General features: G+C 37.4%; 1 protein-coding gene across 1 annotated transcript in view; it reads right to left on the minus strand.

Moving 5' to 3' along the window:
- LOC140122119 (probable cation-transporting ATPase 13A5) overlaps positions 1–15,441 on the minus strand; it is a 49,431-nt gene that overhangs the window by 14,013 nt on the left and 19,977 nt on the right. Inside the window, exons 13-20 of the mRNA XM_072142607.1 lie at positions 14,705–14,766; positions 13,816–13,966; positions 10,883–10,969; positions 10,529–10,685; positions 8,408–8,525; positions 5,855–5,979; positions 3,970–4,139; positions 1,667–1,792 (exon numbers count right to left, since the gene is read on the minus strand). Of these exons, the coding sequence (XP_071998708.1) occupies positions 1,667–1,792; positions 3,970–4,139; positions 5,855–5,979; positions 8,408–8,525; positions 10,529–10,685; positions 10,883–10,969; positions 13,816–13,966; positions 14,705–14,766 (996 nt within the window). The remainder of the gene's footprint in view (positions 1–1,666; positions 1,793–3,969; positions 4,140–5,854; positions 5,980–8,407; positions 8,526–10,528; positions 10,686–10,882; positions 10,970–13,815; positions 13,967–14,704; positions 14,767–15,441) is intronic.

The raw sequence follows: 15,441 nt of genomic DNA on the forward strand, positions 1-15,441 counted from the left end.
TATTTCATCCCACAAAAAAATGTGATCAAAAAACATATCTACTGCAGAATGATACTGGTGGAAAGTACAACATGTCCCGGAAAAAAACAAGCCATCAACCAGATTTTTCCCCACATAAGGTTTTATTTTGCAAATTTACTAAACGTAAGAAAAAATATCAAAGAATGGAATCTATATATCTGCTTTGAGTAGTTTTTGTCTAGTGTGCCCTTAAGGCAATTAAATATAATCTTAAACCTGTGTTGCTCTGTTATCTCGATTCACGAATCCCCAGGTCTGTGTCTCTGTTAAATACATGCAATTGAGTTGGTTCCTAACCCTATATAATCCTGTTACAGACCAGGCTTATATTAACCCCTTAATGCTCAGCACCATACATGCTCATGGGGTTAGCTCTCTTCATGCAGAGGTGGGGTTTTCTGCATAGCAAACCACCACTGCTTATACCTGCATGGGCACTGCCATCTTGGTTCCGAGGCTGTCTGTCTTCTACAGATTCACTACAGTAAATAAAGCAGAGGTGTATTGCAGTATATGTTAGGAACGATCAGACCATCTAGGGTTAATGTACCCTCTAGGGTCTAAAAAATTGTAAAAAAAAGTTTCACCTAAAAAAATGGAATAAGGAAGCAGGATTTTTGAAGGTGGAGAGCAAGAAATGAGCAAAAAAACCTTGGGTCCTTAAAGGGTTAAAGTAGTATTATTTTATCAAGCCACAATATTAAGCTAAAAATTATGGAAAAACTATTCAAGATGTTTTGGAACTTTATCTTTATCTTGTTACATTAGATTACATTTTTTTCAATGGGGATGGCGAGGAATGAGCAACAAAACACTACATCTTTAAGGAGTTAAAAAGCCATATCTGAGACTGGCTAATAAAAGGAAAATATTAATATGGGCAAATGAACACAGACATTGGACACATTTGACAGATTGGAAAAGGGTTTTATGGTCAGACAAATCTGTTTGAGGTGTTTGGATAACACAGAAATACATTTGTGAGACGCAGAACAACTGAAAAGATCCTGGAAAATGCCTGAAGTCATGTGTCAAGCATGGTGGAGCTCATGTGATGGTCTGGGGTTGCTTTGGTGCTGGTAAAGTGGGAGATTTGTACAAGGTCAAAGGGATTTTGAATAAGGAAGGCTATCACTCACTTTGGCAACGCTCTTCCATACCCTGTGAACAGCGCTTGATTGGAGCCAATTTCATCCTACAACAGGACAATGACCCAAAGCAAACCTCCAAATCATGCATAAACTATTTAGGGAAGAAGCAGGCAGCTGGTATTCTATCTGTAATGGAGTGGCCAGCAAAGTCTCCAGATCTGAGTTGTTGTGGGAGCAGTTTGACTGTATGGTACTCAAAAAGTGCCCATCAAGCCGATCCAACCTGTGAGAGGGTGTTCTGGAAGCATGCAGTGAAATAAAACAGCTAGAATGTCAAAGGTCTACAATGCTGGAATTTCAGTAAAGAGAACGTTCTTTGATAAAAGCAAAGGTTGAAGGAGAAAATTAAAATTTGAAATGCAAAAAAAAAAAGGAAATATGTAAAAAAAAAAACCTTTTCAATGTCAATTGAGCGGTAGGGTACATTATTAAGTCATTTAATTAAAAAGTTGGAAATATAGAAATTTAAGACAAAACTATAATTCTACACTTACTTTTTGCAGAAAATAGGGGAAATGTTGATTTAAGACTTGATAAGACTTTCCATTCATTGCAAAGTGATAGTTTCCCAGGGTAGTAGGGTTATTCATCCATGCTTTATCAGTATCAATATGTGTCTTCTGGGAGAAAAAGATGAAAAAAATCAGGAATATGATAATGCAATGATGACCTACTATTTTGGTTCATATAGTATATATGCAGGAAAAGAACAATACATTGTAAAATTCTTTGGGATTCAAAACTTCTTGTTCTGTTTGAACCTCATTCTGAGATAACACAACAGGAGGCTATACCGATTTCAGTGGGTGGCTCTTCCCTATGACAACAACCAGATAATCAGCATATTCTTAAGATGTTTGTTTAACCACATGTGTTGTTGTATTAGGAAAACTCAATGCAAATATTGTGTTAAAAAGAACAAACGAAAAAGGTTTTCAAGGAGTGAGCAAAAACCTGCTCAGCATGGTTTTGGTGGTTGCTCTATATGTTGATGTTTATATATAGAATTTAGGATCTTTTGAAATAAAAAACTTCAATAAGTACATCATTTGGTACAACAACCCCTACTGTGATTTCTGCAAGCATGTAAACTTCACTTACATTGATGCAAATATCACTGTTACTTACAAATACTCAAGATCCAGTTTTTACAACCATTTAACTATTGAACTACTGCATTGCAACATAAATTGACATTCTGCAACAAAGTATTCAGTTAGACTCCACCAAAGCAATTAAAGTGATACATCAAGCATAGACAAAGAATCCAAAGACCCCTTTTGTCAGCATAAGTATCATAGTAAAATGACACAGGCTCATCAATTCCAACCTATAAGATTAAATAAATGTTTTTATTCCCATTTCATATTTTTGTTCTCATGAAAGGCATCCAGGCCTCTCTTAAAATGGTTGTCCCCCGAACCAATTTAAGCCCTATCCAAAGGATAGGGCCTAACTTGCTAATTGATGGGGTCTCAGTGATAAAACCCCCACTGATCATGAGAACGAGGGGTTCCATGGGGTTCCAGGTACCTCAGATTAATGGAGCAGACGGCTGCGCATGACCATTCTGCTCCATTCATCTCTTTGCGGCGCTCAGCAATTTCCATCAACTCCATTGAGATGTATGGAGCAGGGACCCGATTGGACTCTCATTCTCGTGATCTGTGGGGATCTCATAACTGAGACCCCCACCGATCAGCAAGTTAGGCCCTATCTTTTACTTTGGTAGAAGCTTTGGTTTGTGCGACAACCCCTTTAAACATATACAAAGTATCCATCGTCAGAACCTCCTGTGGCAGAGAGTTACACAAACTCATAGGTTGTCTATGGCGATGATAGAACCACCTCTCTGCTAGGTATAGAGGATGCCCCCTTGTCCTGGTCACAGGCCTAGGTATAAAAAGATCTTTAGAGAGATCCCTGTACTGCCTGTTCATGTATTTTGTTATAAACATTCCCCTCAGCTGTATGTTTTTTATGATGAATAATCCCAAGCTTAGTAACCTATCATTGTATTCTAGTTCCCCGATTACTGGGGTGATCAGTGGTATTTTATTAAATCTTTTAAATTCATTTTTTATCAGAACTTCCACATTTGTCCGATCACTTGTTCAAGCCCTCCAATACACATGTATTGCAGGAGGCAGAACCTAGCGAAGAGAGGACCCATCTGCCTCGTGGAACAGGCCTGTCCCAGGGACTGCTGCAGAATGGATCGGATCACATAAATGTCATACTTGACCATGGAGTGGAAAACCCAGGATTGAAGTTTTTCCAATCTCGGTTATTTGTGCTGGGACTGGGCTTTGAGAACACAGCCTGACACTTACACTAGCAGGATGCGATCTCCTGTTATATTCTTCAGAATATTATTAGAAGGCTGTGTTGACAAAATCTGACACAGTGGTCATGAAGAGGTGAAACATTCTATGAGGTTATTAATAGAAAAATATTAAAAAGAATGGGGCCCAATACCAGTCTTATTAGGTATTCTCACATTCAGTTCAGGGCTGGAGTAGTATGGGATATTACACTAGAACTGGTATTTTATAACACAGAGAAGATCTATTAAATATCCCTGTGAAATATAATTATGAAATGTTTTCTCCATAAGAAATGTGGACCTGAATGAAACTTTGCTAAGAGAGGCCTGGATAACTACAGTGACCTAGTGAGCTATATGTCAGACCCCCTACCTATGATAAGAAAAATATGTTCTAAGAAGACCGTTTTAAGGAAAACGCCTTAGACCCCAACCTATCTGATACTTAAAGGATAAAAGTTTATATCATACTTTGGCCATTATAAAGCTCATATTTTCTTCACTGGCAGGCAAAGTTTTCCAAGTAACTGAAGCAGGTACATTTTTCTCAGGTTCACAGGCCTCCAGCATAATAATGTTACTGGTAGAAGGTATCATTCCTGATTTCTTTCCAACTGTTACAGCAGTCTGAAGGTTATCACCTAGAAAATGAATCAGACATGACAAGATAAAGTTCTAAAACATCTCGCATAGTTTTCCCATCATTTCAGCTTAATATTGTGGCTTGATAAAATAATACTACTTCACGCACCACAACACATTATAATGTTGTGGTGCAGCGGGGGTACATTCAGGTATCACTATGTCCCAAAATGCCCATTCTACCAAAATATCTAAAAGATTATTGACAGCCATGACAGAAAATAGCGCCCAGATGTCCAAATTGCCACTTTTTTGTAATTTTTTCATCCATAAATATTTAAATAACTGTCAAATAGCCCCATAATTAATATAAATGAAAGTTTAAGCAAAAAATTACACCTTATATATGTTTGTACACCAAAGGATTCAAAAGTTATTGGGCTCAGAATTTTGAAAAATGTAAATTTTTTTTATACAAAAGATTACATTTCTTAAAATCTTCTAAAACCCAAGAATACCTACAAAAGTTTGGTATCTCTATGATCGTACCAACCCAAAGAATAAAGGGGTAGTGTCATTTGAAGTACACAAATAAATCTGTAAAACAGAGCTCATGAGAAAACTCAGCAAATAAATTTTTTGTCTATTTTATAGAACTTCCAGTACACGGAATATTCAATGTTGCCACTAAAAAGTACAATTTGTCCCATAAATAACAAGCCCTACTGAATGTGGAATAATAACTTAAAGGAAACCTACTATTTGATTTGATGTATTATGAAGCAAACACCTTGAGAATGCTGTAGCTACACTGATGCAAGACCATATCTTGGTTAATCCCTGTGCTGAGTGGTTTTGCTGATAAAACAGAGATAACATTATGATAATGAACCTCTGTGGCTTCTATGGCTGCTCCAGCACTTGCTTTCCTGCTTCTCATAGCAGGAAAGTTTCTCTCTGCAGGAGATGATGATACAATCAGTTTTCTCACTGCCAGATAGAATAATCAATTGCTGCACCATCCCCCAGCTGCTGTGTTTGAGTGACCCAGCTCAGGTTGATTAGTGCTTGATTAGTAATGCTGAGTTATACGATACCTAGCAGCCATTTTTAATTCCAAGCTCCCGTGTGTAATGTGTTACATGCTGACCCAGCTTTCCCAGGGTCCTGAATGTTAAAATTGTTTTTTCAGCAAAACCATTCATCTTAAGGATTAACCAAGATGTAATCCTGCATCAGTGTAGCTATAGCATTCTCAAGGTATGTTTGCTCCATAATGCATCAAATCAAATGGTAGATTTCCTTTAAAGCGTAAAAAAAAACTATGCAATAAATGTTTGAGTTTTTCCCATCCTCAGCAGAATGTAAGGTAAAAAGCAAGGTATTCGCTGCACAAATAAACAAGCCCTCACATGTCTATCAATGGAAAAAGTATACTGGTATTGAAAATCACAGTCGTCAAATTACATAGAGGAAAAAAAGTTAGAATATTAATAAGTTCATTTATTTTTTCCAACTAATGAATGTTGTAAAATGTAAAATATGAAAAGCCAAATGGCTACATTGCTGTTTTTTCAATCTTACCCAGAAAACCTTATTATAAATTCCATAATTTTGCCACTTAAAATAACAACTTGTGTCAGTAAAAAACAAGCCTGTTCAAGTGCTTGTCCATTGAGGCCCAAACCAGGGAATGAAGATAAAGGCTACACACTCATAGTGCACATAAGAATAGAGAAGTGATAGTATAATTCAAATAGAAAGAAAGCAATACCTGTGACCATCACCGTCCTAATATTGGCGTCAGTGAGTTCCTGAAGTACTGAATTGGTTTCTGGTTTGAGTCGATTTTCCAAGATCAATAATCCAAGAAATATAAGGTCACTCTCCACTACTTCCCTTTGAAAAGAAATATTTGTCATTAAAGCAGCACTGAAGCTGTGGTCTCTGAATGTGTCTCAAAATGTTCTGATGGTACATTTTGTCTCTTTTCTATCAATGATAATAGTGGCTAACATCTTTACTGAACTCTAGTAACAGTATTTAATGATAGGCTGTAAAACCGCCTAAAGGATATAGACAGCTATAGACTGAAACTATATTCTATTATAATTCAGTCTTCTATGTTGATAAGGTAATGCCAGGAGAACCCCCTCAGGCTTGGCAAACTTTGGTCTATGTATGGCCTAGTGGCTAAAATGAAATGGTTAACCTTTCTACTACAAAAATTGAACCTAGCTACAGTTCCTTCCTTTATACATAATATATGTATAATATATATATATACATATATATGCCATTATTGCCAAGAACATACAGTATCTCATACCTACATACATAGGCTAGGAGCCATAACTTTGGAATTTCAGGGCAACAACAATATCCTTTTTCATATGACTTGTTGCTAGATGTCAGAGATTCTGAAATATTTACGTTTAAAGTTACAGTTCCTCTCATGCATGTCTCCAGGACGTCTTCCAAGCTGCACCAATTCTCTGGAATGCCCTTCCCAGGACTATCAGACTAATACCCACCCTCCAAAGTTTCAAACATGCTTTTAAAATCCATTTTTCTAGGCAGGCCTATCACACTCGCTAGCTGCATGAAATGTCAACTATCCCTTTACCAATCCATCCTATTACCGCCTCCGGTCTGTTATCCTGCAAACACCAGATATACATCAAGCTTCAGGCTTCTCCACAGTCACTTTCACCTTGGACTTTGTATATAAGATGGCGACTGATGACTGGTTCAAGCAGCAGAATTTCTATTTATTAAATTATTTTATACTGTTCCGTTATAAAGGATGGATGGACCATTATACAAGCTCTTTACCTCTTGTGTCACCCCCTTCATCCTCACAGAATGTAATCCTTTGCGATCAGGGCCCTCACTCCTTTTGTTCTATATAACTGTTAGCACTCTGTAATGTATTATTATATTTGTATATGTCCCCTATGATTTGTAAAGTGCTACAGAATTTGATGGCGCTATTTAAATAAAGATTATGATTACTTCCCACTCTAGCTTCATTCCAGGAGGATGTAGGGAGATAAAGGTTGAGGTGCAGAGATGAGCTTCTTAGAGCTGACATATAAATTAAATATTGACTCCAACTGTAGCTAAGGTTTGGAAAGAGATAACATGAACATTCATGTTAAATTCCCTCTCTTATCCAGATCAATCTAAGAACATTCTTTCCCTCTTGTCACCGGTGGTCCAGTGACCCACATCGCGGGTCGCGAGCTTACTCATGGCTCTTGTCCCCCGCCAGCTCCTCTCAAGGGCAACTCACTGGTCCCTGCTCCTCATCGGTCCCGGTGCCACTTAGACTCCGGTCCCAGGTAGTGGCTTGTGTCATCGGCCGCAGTGGTTCAGAGGATCCACAACCTCTAAGCCTTACACCTCTGTTATATATTGAGTGATAATTTTTTCTGTTACTTAGAGAGAGGATGAACATTCAATTCACATTGCCTAATGTGGCTATATTAACAACCACAATGCCAACTTTTTATTTCACACAATTTCACCATTATTTATGTAACATAGGTATGCTATAGCTGAAAAGCAGATTTGTGGTTATTTCAGTTTTAGTGAATTTATGATGATGTATTCAAGTTAACATATGACTATGAGGTATCTATAATCTCTACACATGTTCATCTGTTACTTTATACTAGTGTGAAACAATTTATTTTTCTGTTTTTTGCCATCAAAGTCAATTTTTTAAATAAAGGTTTACACATTGAATCAAAATTGCATGAAGGTACCTATGTCTATAAACTCCTAAATGCAGTTTTGAAGATGGGATAGGAAAATAAATGGTTTTATGAGGTGTAATACAATTCTTTATAAGGGTTTAATTGTTCAGAAAATGCTACATTTACATCTGTGTCAGTAGGTCGATTAGTATCCTCCATAAATAATTTTGCCAAAAATTATGTACTTTATGCAGGACTTTCTCTTTGCCATAATAGGGAACACCATAATTAAAAACCCAACAGAAGGCACATTTTTTTATTCCTATAGGACAAGAATTGAAAAGAAAACACAACCTTAAAGGGCATCTACCACCAGGACGAAGGACTGTATGCAAATGAGCCTGCAGGGGTCCAGGCATCATAGGTGTTAACATTTGCATATAGTCTTTCATCCTGGTGGTAGATGTCCTTTAAGGAATTAAAAATAATTTAGAATTTTTACTGATACTTTTTGTTTGCTCAAACAATAATAAACTGATAATTTAATAGGTTTCACAAGTAAATCAAACTTAATTTTTTGTTAATTATAAAAAAGAAAAGTTATGCTCATGTAACAGTATTCTTACCTGTCTATTTCAGAAGACTTTGGTAAACCTTCTTTTTGTAGTGTCCTATATGCTAGCCCAATGACTCGGAAGCCTTGTACTGTGTAGTAATCTAGTTTCTTAGAGAAGCTGTTTGGGACTAATAAAAACATTACAAATTTACTTAAAATTAAAATTTTTTGTTTTATTATTTGCATTTTCATGCACAAAATAGTAAAATAGTCCACTGGTTAATAATATTTCCACAATTTTATATTCCAGAACAATGTAAATGATATAAACAGACCGTCACATGTATAACTGTACAAAAACATCCTGATTGTAACTTTTTGCACAATAGTCCTTTGGTAATTATTAAAAAGTAAACTACAAAATTACAGAACAACAAAATGCAGTGTTTCCCCAAAAATAAGACAGGGGATGTCTTATTTTTCCCCAAACAAGAATTCACATTTATTGTTGATCAAAAAAATCAATAATTTTTAATTAACTATAGTCATGCCATCACATAAATCAGAATAACTAACTGAATTTCATCAAGCGACTCTCTTTCCATGTAAGAAAATCTATTTGTTCTTTTACTGATGCCAGTATTTATAAACAAAAAAAAGCAACATTTGTATTTAACCCTTACATGACTCAACCCTTTTTTGTTTTTTTTTTGTATTTTCTATTTTTACTCCCCTCATTCCAAAGGCAATAACTTTTTTATTTTTTAATTTACAGAGATGTGTTACAGCTTGATATCTGTGGGACAATTTGTACTTTTTAGTGGCCCATTTAATATCCCGTGAACTGTACTGAATAGATATAAAAAAAATTAAAGTGCAATGAAGATGACAAAGAAACAGTTTTTATTATGCACTCCAAATGACACTTTCTCTTTATCCTTCGGATTGCTAGTATTACTGGGATACCCAACTGATATAAGTTTTAATAGATTTAAAAAAGTTCAAATCTTTTATACATAAAAAATATGTGCCAAATACGGAGGCCAATAACTTTTTCACACTTTGGTGTATGGACCTAAGTAAGGTGTCATTTTTTGGGGTATGTGGTGGTGTATTTATTTATATCAATTTGGGACCTATATGTTTGATAATTTTTTATTCAAATATTCATGGATGGAAAAATGGGGAGAAAGTGGTGATTCGTATATTTGGGTGCTATTTTCTGTTACAGTGTTCATGGGTGGAAATAATCATTTTAATGTTTTGATAGAACTGGAATTTTGGGATGTGGCGATACCTATCATGTTTATGATTTTTCTGTTTGTTTATTTTTATATGTGTTCTAGGGAAAGGGGAATGATTTAAACTTTTACTATTTTTAATTTTTTTTAAATATTTATTTTTTTACCATTATTTCAGACTCTCCAGGGTACTTAAACCCTACAGGGTCTGATTACTAATATTATATACTGCAATACTACTGTTTTGCAGTATATAGCAATTTTGCTGCTGATCTCTGATAGACTGCCATCTTCTGGCTATTAGAGATGATTACAAATGGAAAGGTTGCAAGTTTCAATGAGACTTTTGGCTGCCATGGCAATCAATTGCTGCCCATGGGTTGGTAAGTTTGATGCCGTTAACTGCCATGATCGGTGCCAGCATTATATAGCTGACACCCGTTATGTGTGGAAAGAGCTCAGTCAGTGAGCTCTATGCATACACAGCACCATGACATACACCATGACATTATAGTACGTCCTGGTGTGTGTAAGGGTTAAAGACCCATGTCAACAACTTCTCTAACATTCTTTTAACTGTCCAAACTCTGAATTTCTTTTAGAATCAATGTACTGCGTCTCTAATGTTTGTGGCATATGTGAAAAGCAACTTTTAGTGATTTTATCCAAATAATTATTTCCCCATGTCACAAAATCATTCAGTACCTAAAATATCTACTAATACTAATGGGTAGGAGCTGTAAGGGAGCATGGGGGGGGGGGGGGGGTTGTATCATTGTCTGCTACTAGTTCTTATTTTCAGGGAAGGCATTATATTTCTAAGCTTCAAGAAAAAATTCATGGGTCTTAATTTTTAGGGATGTCTTATTTTCAGGGAAACAGGGTGTGTAGTGTTAAATATAAACAGCGGTTTGCAGATTCTAGCTCTGCTTTACTATTTCTATGGTTACCTGTTTCTGGTTTACAAAAGCGAACAATCATTTCTGGGGCCCCCTTCATGAACACTTTCAAGTTGCTCTCTCCAATCACCTGGGCGACTACAGACATTCGCTGTAAACTGGAAGAGAATGGGAACTGATGCAGGATAAGGATTCCTTCCATTGGTGCCTAATTGATAAAGTTATGAGAAGATAAAAGCAAAGATGAATTTACAGTAAGTTTATATATATATATTTATGTATATATATATATATATATATATATATCAGCATGGAAGATGGAATTTGGGTGGCTAAATCACATGAAAGCATTTTTAAGCTATAAAAATCATGATTAGTATCAATAGATAGATACAATTGACTTACCTTTGCAGTACCCGGTCCAGGTTTTACCATTGTACAGTTATTTATTGGCTCATCTTCTTTAGTTTCCAAATTGTAATCTTCAAGTTCCTATTCAAAATTTCAATTTCAGAACTATTGTAAAAAGAGCATTAGAAATCCTTCTCTTCCCCAATAAACTAAAGCTTAGTCATCATCATGTTTTAGATACATTTTAAGGTCTCATGCACACAAAAGTATTAAAATGGCCGTATTTTAGTGTAACATACAGCCCCATTCCTTTCAGTGGGCGATACAGCAATGCATTTAAAGGTATTTCTATTCTGTATGCCTCATAGAAGTCTATGGTAACATACAGTCATGTGCATTAGGCCCAAGTAAGAGTTTGAAACAAGCAATCTTTATATAGGGAGACCCTGGCAGTCTCTCTGTCTTTGACTCACTCACACCCCCTAACTCTATCTCACTCTTTCCATCTCTCACTCACTCTCCCTGCCTATCCCTCCTGTCACTCACATGCTATCCCTGCCCCTCTCAACCTCTCATTCGCTCTTGTTGCCTGTCTCTCTGTCTCTCACTCAATCTCCCTGCCTGTCTCTCTTTCCCTCCCTCACTCACTCTCTCTACCTTTCTTTTTCTCACTAACTCTCTCTGCCTGTATCTCTGTATATCACTCATTTTCCGTGCCAATCTCTTATTTACTCTCCCAGACTGTCTCTTACTAACTGTTCCAGTCTCTCTGTCTCTAACTCATTCACTCTTCCTGCCTATCTTTCTGTCACGCACTCTTACTGCCTGTCTCTCACACTCCCTGCCTGTATCTTTGTTACTCAGTCTACCTGCCTGTCTTTTGGACATTCACTTACTCACTCTCCTTGCACTCTCACACATTTTTCCTTCCTATCTCTCTCTCTGTCTCTGACTCTCCGTGCCTGTCACTCTGTCACTCACTGTCCTACTTGTTTAACTTTTACTCACTATCCCTGCCATTCTATCAATTATCCACTAACTCTCCCTGCCTGTCTTCCTGTTACTCACTCTCCATGCCTGTCCCTCTGTCAATCATTATACCTGACTGTGTTTCTGTCACTCACTCTCCTTACCTCTCTCTCTGTCTCTCACCCCCCTGTCTGTCTCTCTGTCTCTTACTCAGTCTTCCTGCCTCTTTCTCACTCTCCTTTCCGTCTCTCTTTCTAATCACTAACTCTCCATTTCTGCCTTTTACTAACACTCTTTGTCCCTCACCCACTCTCGCTGTCTCTCTCACTCACTCTCTCTACCTTTCTCTCACTCTCCCTTACTGTCTCTCCATCTCTGCCTATCTCTTACTCACTCCCTCTACCTGTCTCTCACTCGCTCTCCCTGCCTGTCTCTGTTACTCTTCTTGACATTCTCTTTGTTACTCATTCACTCTCCCTTCTCTCTATCTCTCTTGCACTCCCCTGCCTGTCTCTCTGTATTTCACTCGCTTTCCCTAGCTGTCTCTTTGCCACTCTCTCACTCTCCCTGCCTGTCTCTCTGTTTCTTGCTTATTTACTCTCCCTGCATGTCTCTCACTTACTCTCCCTGCCTTTTTCTCTGCCTCTCACTCTCCCTAACTGTCTCTCTTTCTCTCACTCTCCCTACATGTCTCTTTGTCTCTTCCTAACTATTGCTGGATGTCTCTCTGGCTCTCTTGAACTCTCCCTGCCTGTCTCTCTTTCTCTCACTCACCCTGTCTGTCTCGCTAGCATTCACTTACTCACTCTCTCTATATGTCTCTTGCTCTTCCTGCTTGTCTTTTTGTGACTTATTCTCCTCTGTCACTCTTACTCTTCCTACCTGTCTCTCGATCACTCACTCTCCCTGCCTGTCTTTCTGCCACGCACTTACTCATTCTTCCTGCCTTTCTCTCTATCACTCACTCATTCTCCCTGCCTTTCTCTCGCTCTCCCTGTCTGTCTTTCTGTCCCTCACTCACTCACTCTACCTGCCTGTCTCTCTGTGACTTTTTATTAATAATAACAATAATAATAATTCTTTATATAGCGGACACAGATTACGCAACGCTACACATAGTTTACCAAATCGGTCCCTGTCCCCAATGGTGCTCACAATCTAATCAACCTACCACTATGTTTTGGAGTGTGGGAGGAAACCCAAAGACACCCACGCAAACACGGAGAGAACATAAAACTCTTTGCAGATGTTGATCCTGGGACTTATCTCTGACTCCCTCTGTCACTCACTCTCCCTTCTTGTCACTCTGTCACTCACTCTCCTGCCTGTATCTCTTTTACTCACTTTACCTGCCAGTCTCTCTATCACTCATTTGCCCACTCTCCCTATCTGTCTCTCTGTCTGTATTCCTATCCATCTTATCTCACACATGAGCAGTCTTATTCTCATTGCCTATAGTAACCACAAAGCGTTTTTGGATTTGGCGCTAATGTGTAAGTGTATAATGAGTGTTTTTGGGGGAGTCGCTGGTACTGATAGGTGTTGACCTGCACCCAGTCTATAGTGTGTGTCACCTAAAGAAAGAGCCACTAAAACCAATAAAACAATGTGGTACCTGCGCCACCGATAATTAAAATGTATACACTGTATCTACAAGTGTGCAGGATAACGCAGCATTGGTATCACTAGTACATATTGAGTGGTAGATATAGTTAGGCGTATATAGTACTATAAATATCTTTATGTATGGTATATATTGGTACCTTTATTGCTGCAGGTTCTTTTGTCTGGGTAGGTTCCAGAAAAGGAATTCCGTTGCACTTGTGTTCAGGGGTCCATCAAGATGCTGTTACTTATGAGTAATCCGCTCGATGTTTTAGCAAGACGCTATACAGCGTTTGACTGCACGAGGAGTGGTGATTGTAAACGCAACAGTGCAGACTCCTTTAGTGGACATACATACATACACACACATACACTGAGCTTTATTGGATTAGTTTTTGGATGAAATGACTTACCCAGCCTGTTCCATTAAACATTTTCAAGTCCAATGGATCTCCCTGTAGTTTTCCATCCAATGTGATGATTGAGTGACAGCTTGTCATTGCTTGAAGTAATGGGCTCCAGGGTAGATTTGTAGAGGAAGTGAAAAGTATCATATCCTGAAAACTAAATACATTTTTTGCAATATGTGACACCTTTGACTACATTGACTGATGTTTTAAATTTAATATGTTTCTAATTTACAATAATTTAAAGAGAACCTTTACTTGAAATGACATTTAAATCATAAAAACAATATTTAACATTTTTTTTTAAATAAGTAAAATATTGACCCCTCTAATCACCAAACCTTTTTGGAGATATGTGTATAAAGTGTTGTTGAATAGATCAGTGCCGAGTCAGACTCCACTTCCATCTGGGGTAGTTTAAAACTGTGGAGTTGTATTATGGAACAGCTATTAGTTAATCTAGTTTACTTCTGAATTTTTAATGCTCAGACTGAATTATCTGCCGTCCAAGTTAGGCTAATGGGGGAAATTCATTAACCAGTCTGTGCCAGAATTGTGGAGTAATTTCCGCCTGACATGCCATACACCACATTTATTCAGGGTTTTAGACCAGTTTATGGCCATTTTCCAGCTTGTAAAGAGTGCATCTCTTTACGAGTTGGAAAATGGCCATCTATTTTTACAGCATTTAAATCCTTTCCTAAACAATGTTTATTCCATGGACTGCTCTTTTTATATGACTTTATATGTGTCATTATAACGTGCATTGTCCTATTTAAAAAGGAAGGTGCATTTTATAGATTTGAAGAGTAAATATATTTTCTAAAATCGTTGTCTTAGCCACCAATAGACAGATCTTTAACAGCTTACAGACACAGCTATTTTAATGACTTACAAGCTCTTTTCACAAGGGAGAACTCCATACAAGTCCAAGACATCTTCTGTCAAAGTTCCAGTCTATAAAGAAACATAGTACATTTTTATGTACTGTAGTACATTTTTTATGTACTGTAGTTTGATTAAAGTTTAGGCTCTTTCTTAGCTTTCCTGATGTTTTTCTGTTTGTGTAAAAGAACTTAGTGCACTGGCGTCTAGGATAGGCCTACTGCTGGACCTTTCTTCCTTCAATGCAGTCCTTCACTACCCAGCTCTACCTCTTTATACAATGACTGACATTGTGCATAGAAATGTGGTGTAGATAGAAGATTGTGGGTGCACCACAACGCAGTGCCATGCCCCCAATGCAACATGAAAACATAGTTTTCACTGAAATTGCAGATCTCTGGCAAACAAGAGCTAAGTCTGTAAAAGTTTTAAAGAGCCCTTAATAATGGAGTTATCACTTGTTGGATTATTTTGAACTGGTAGCTCCATTTTAGAAGTTTAACGTTAATGTCATTATCTTAATGTTAACATTTTAAATCTATTGCTATTTTAGATGGTTTTATTACAAGTACCTTTTAGTGTACGGATTATGGTCACATTGGGCGACATGTATATTTATTTCTACTAGTTCAATTCTCTCACTTTTCACTGTGACTTTTGCTGTTGTTTTTCAAGTATGCCTTGGTCTGCACCTTGTGCAAAGCCTTATATACCTTGATTTTCCGGACGTTCTGTGCAACTTTTCAC

Source organism: Engystomops pustulosus, chromosome 3, assembly GCF_040894005.1.
Source record: "Engystomops pustulosus chromosome 3, aEngPut4.maternal, whole genome shotgun sequence".
In the NCBI taxonomy this organism is placed as follows: Eukaryota; Metazoa; Chordata; class Amphibia; order Anura; family Leptodactylidae; genus Engystomops; species Engystomops pustulosus.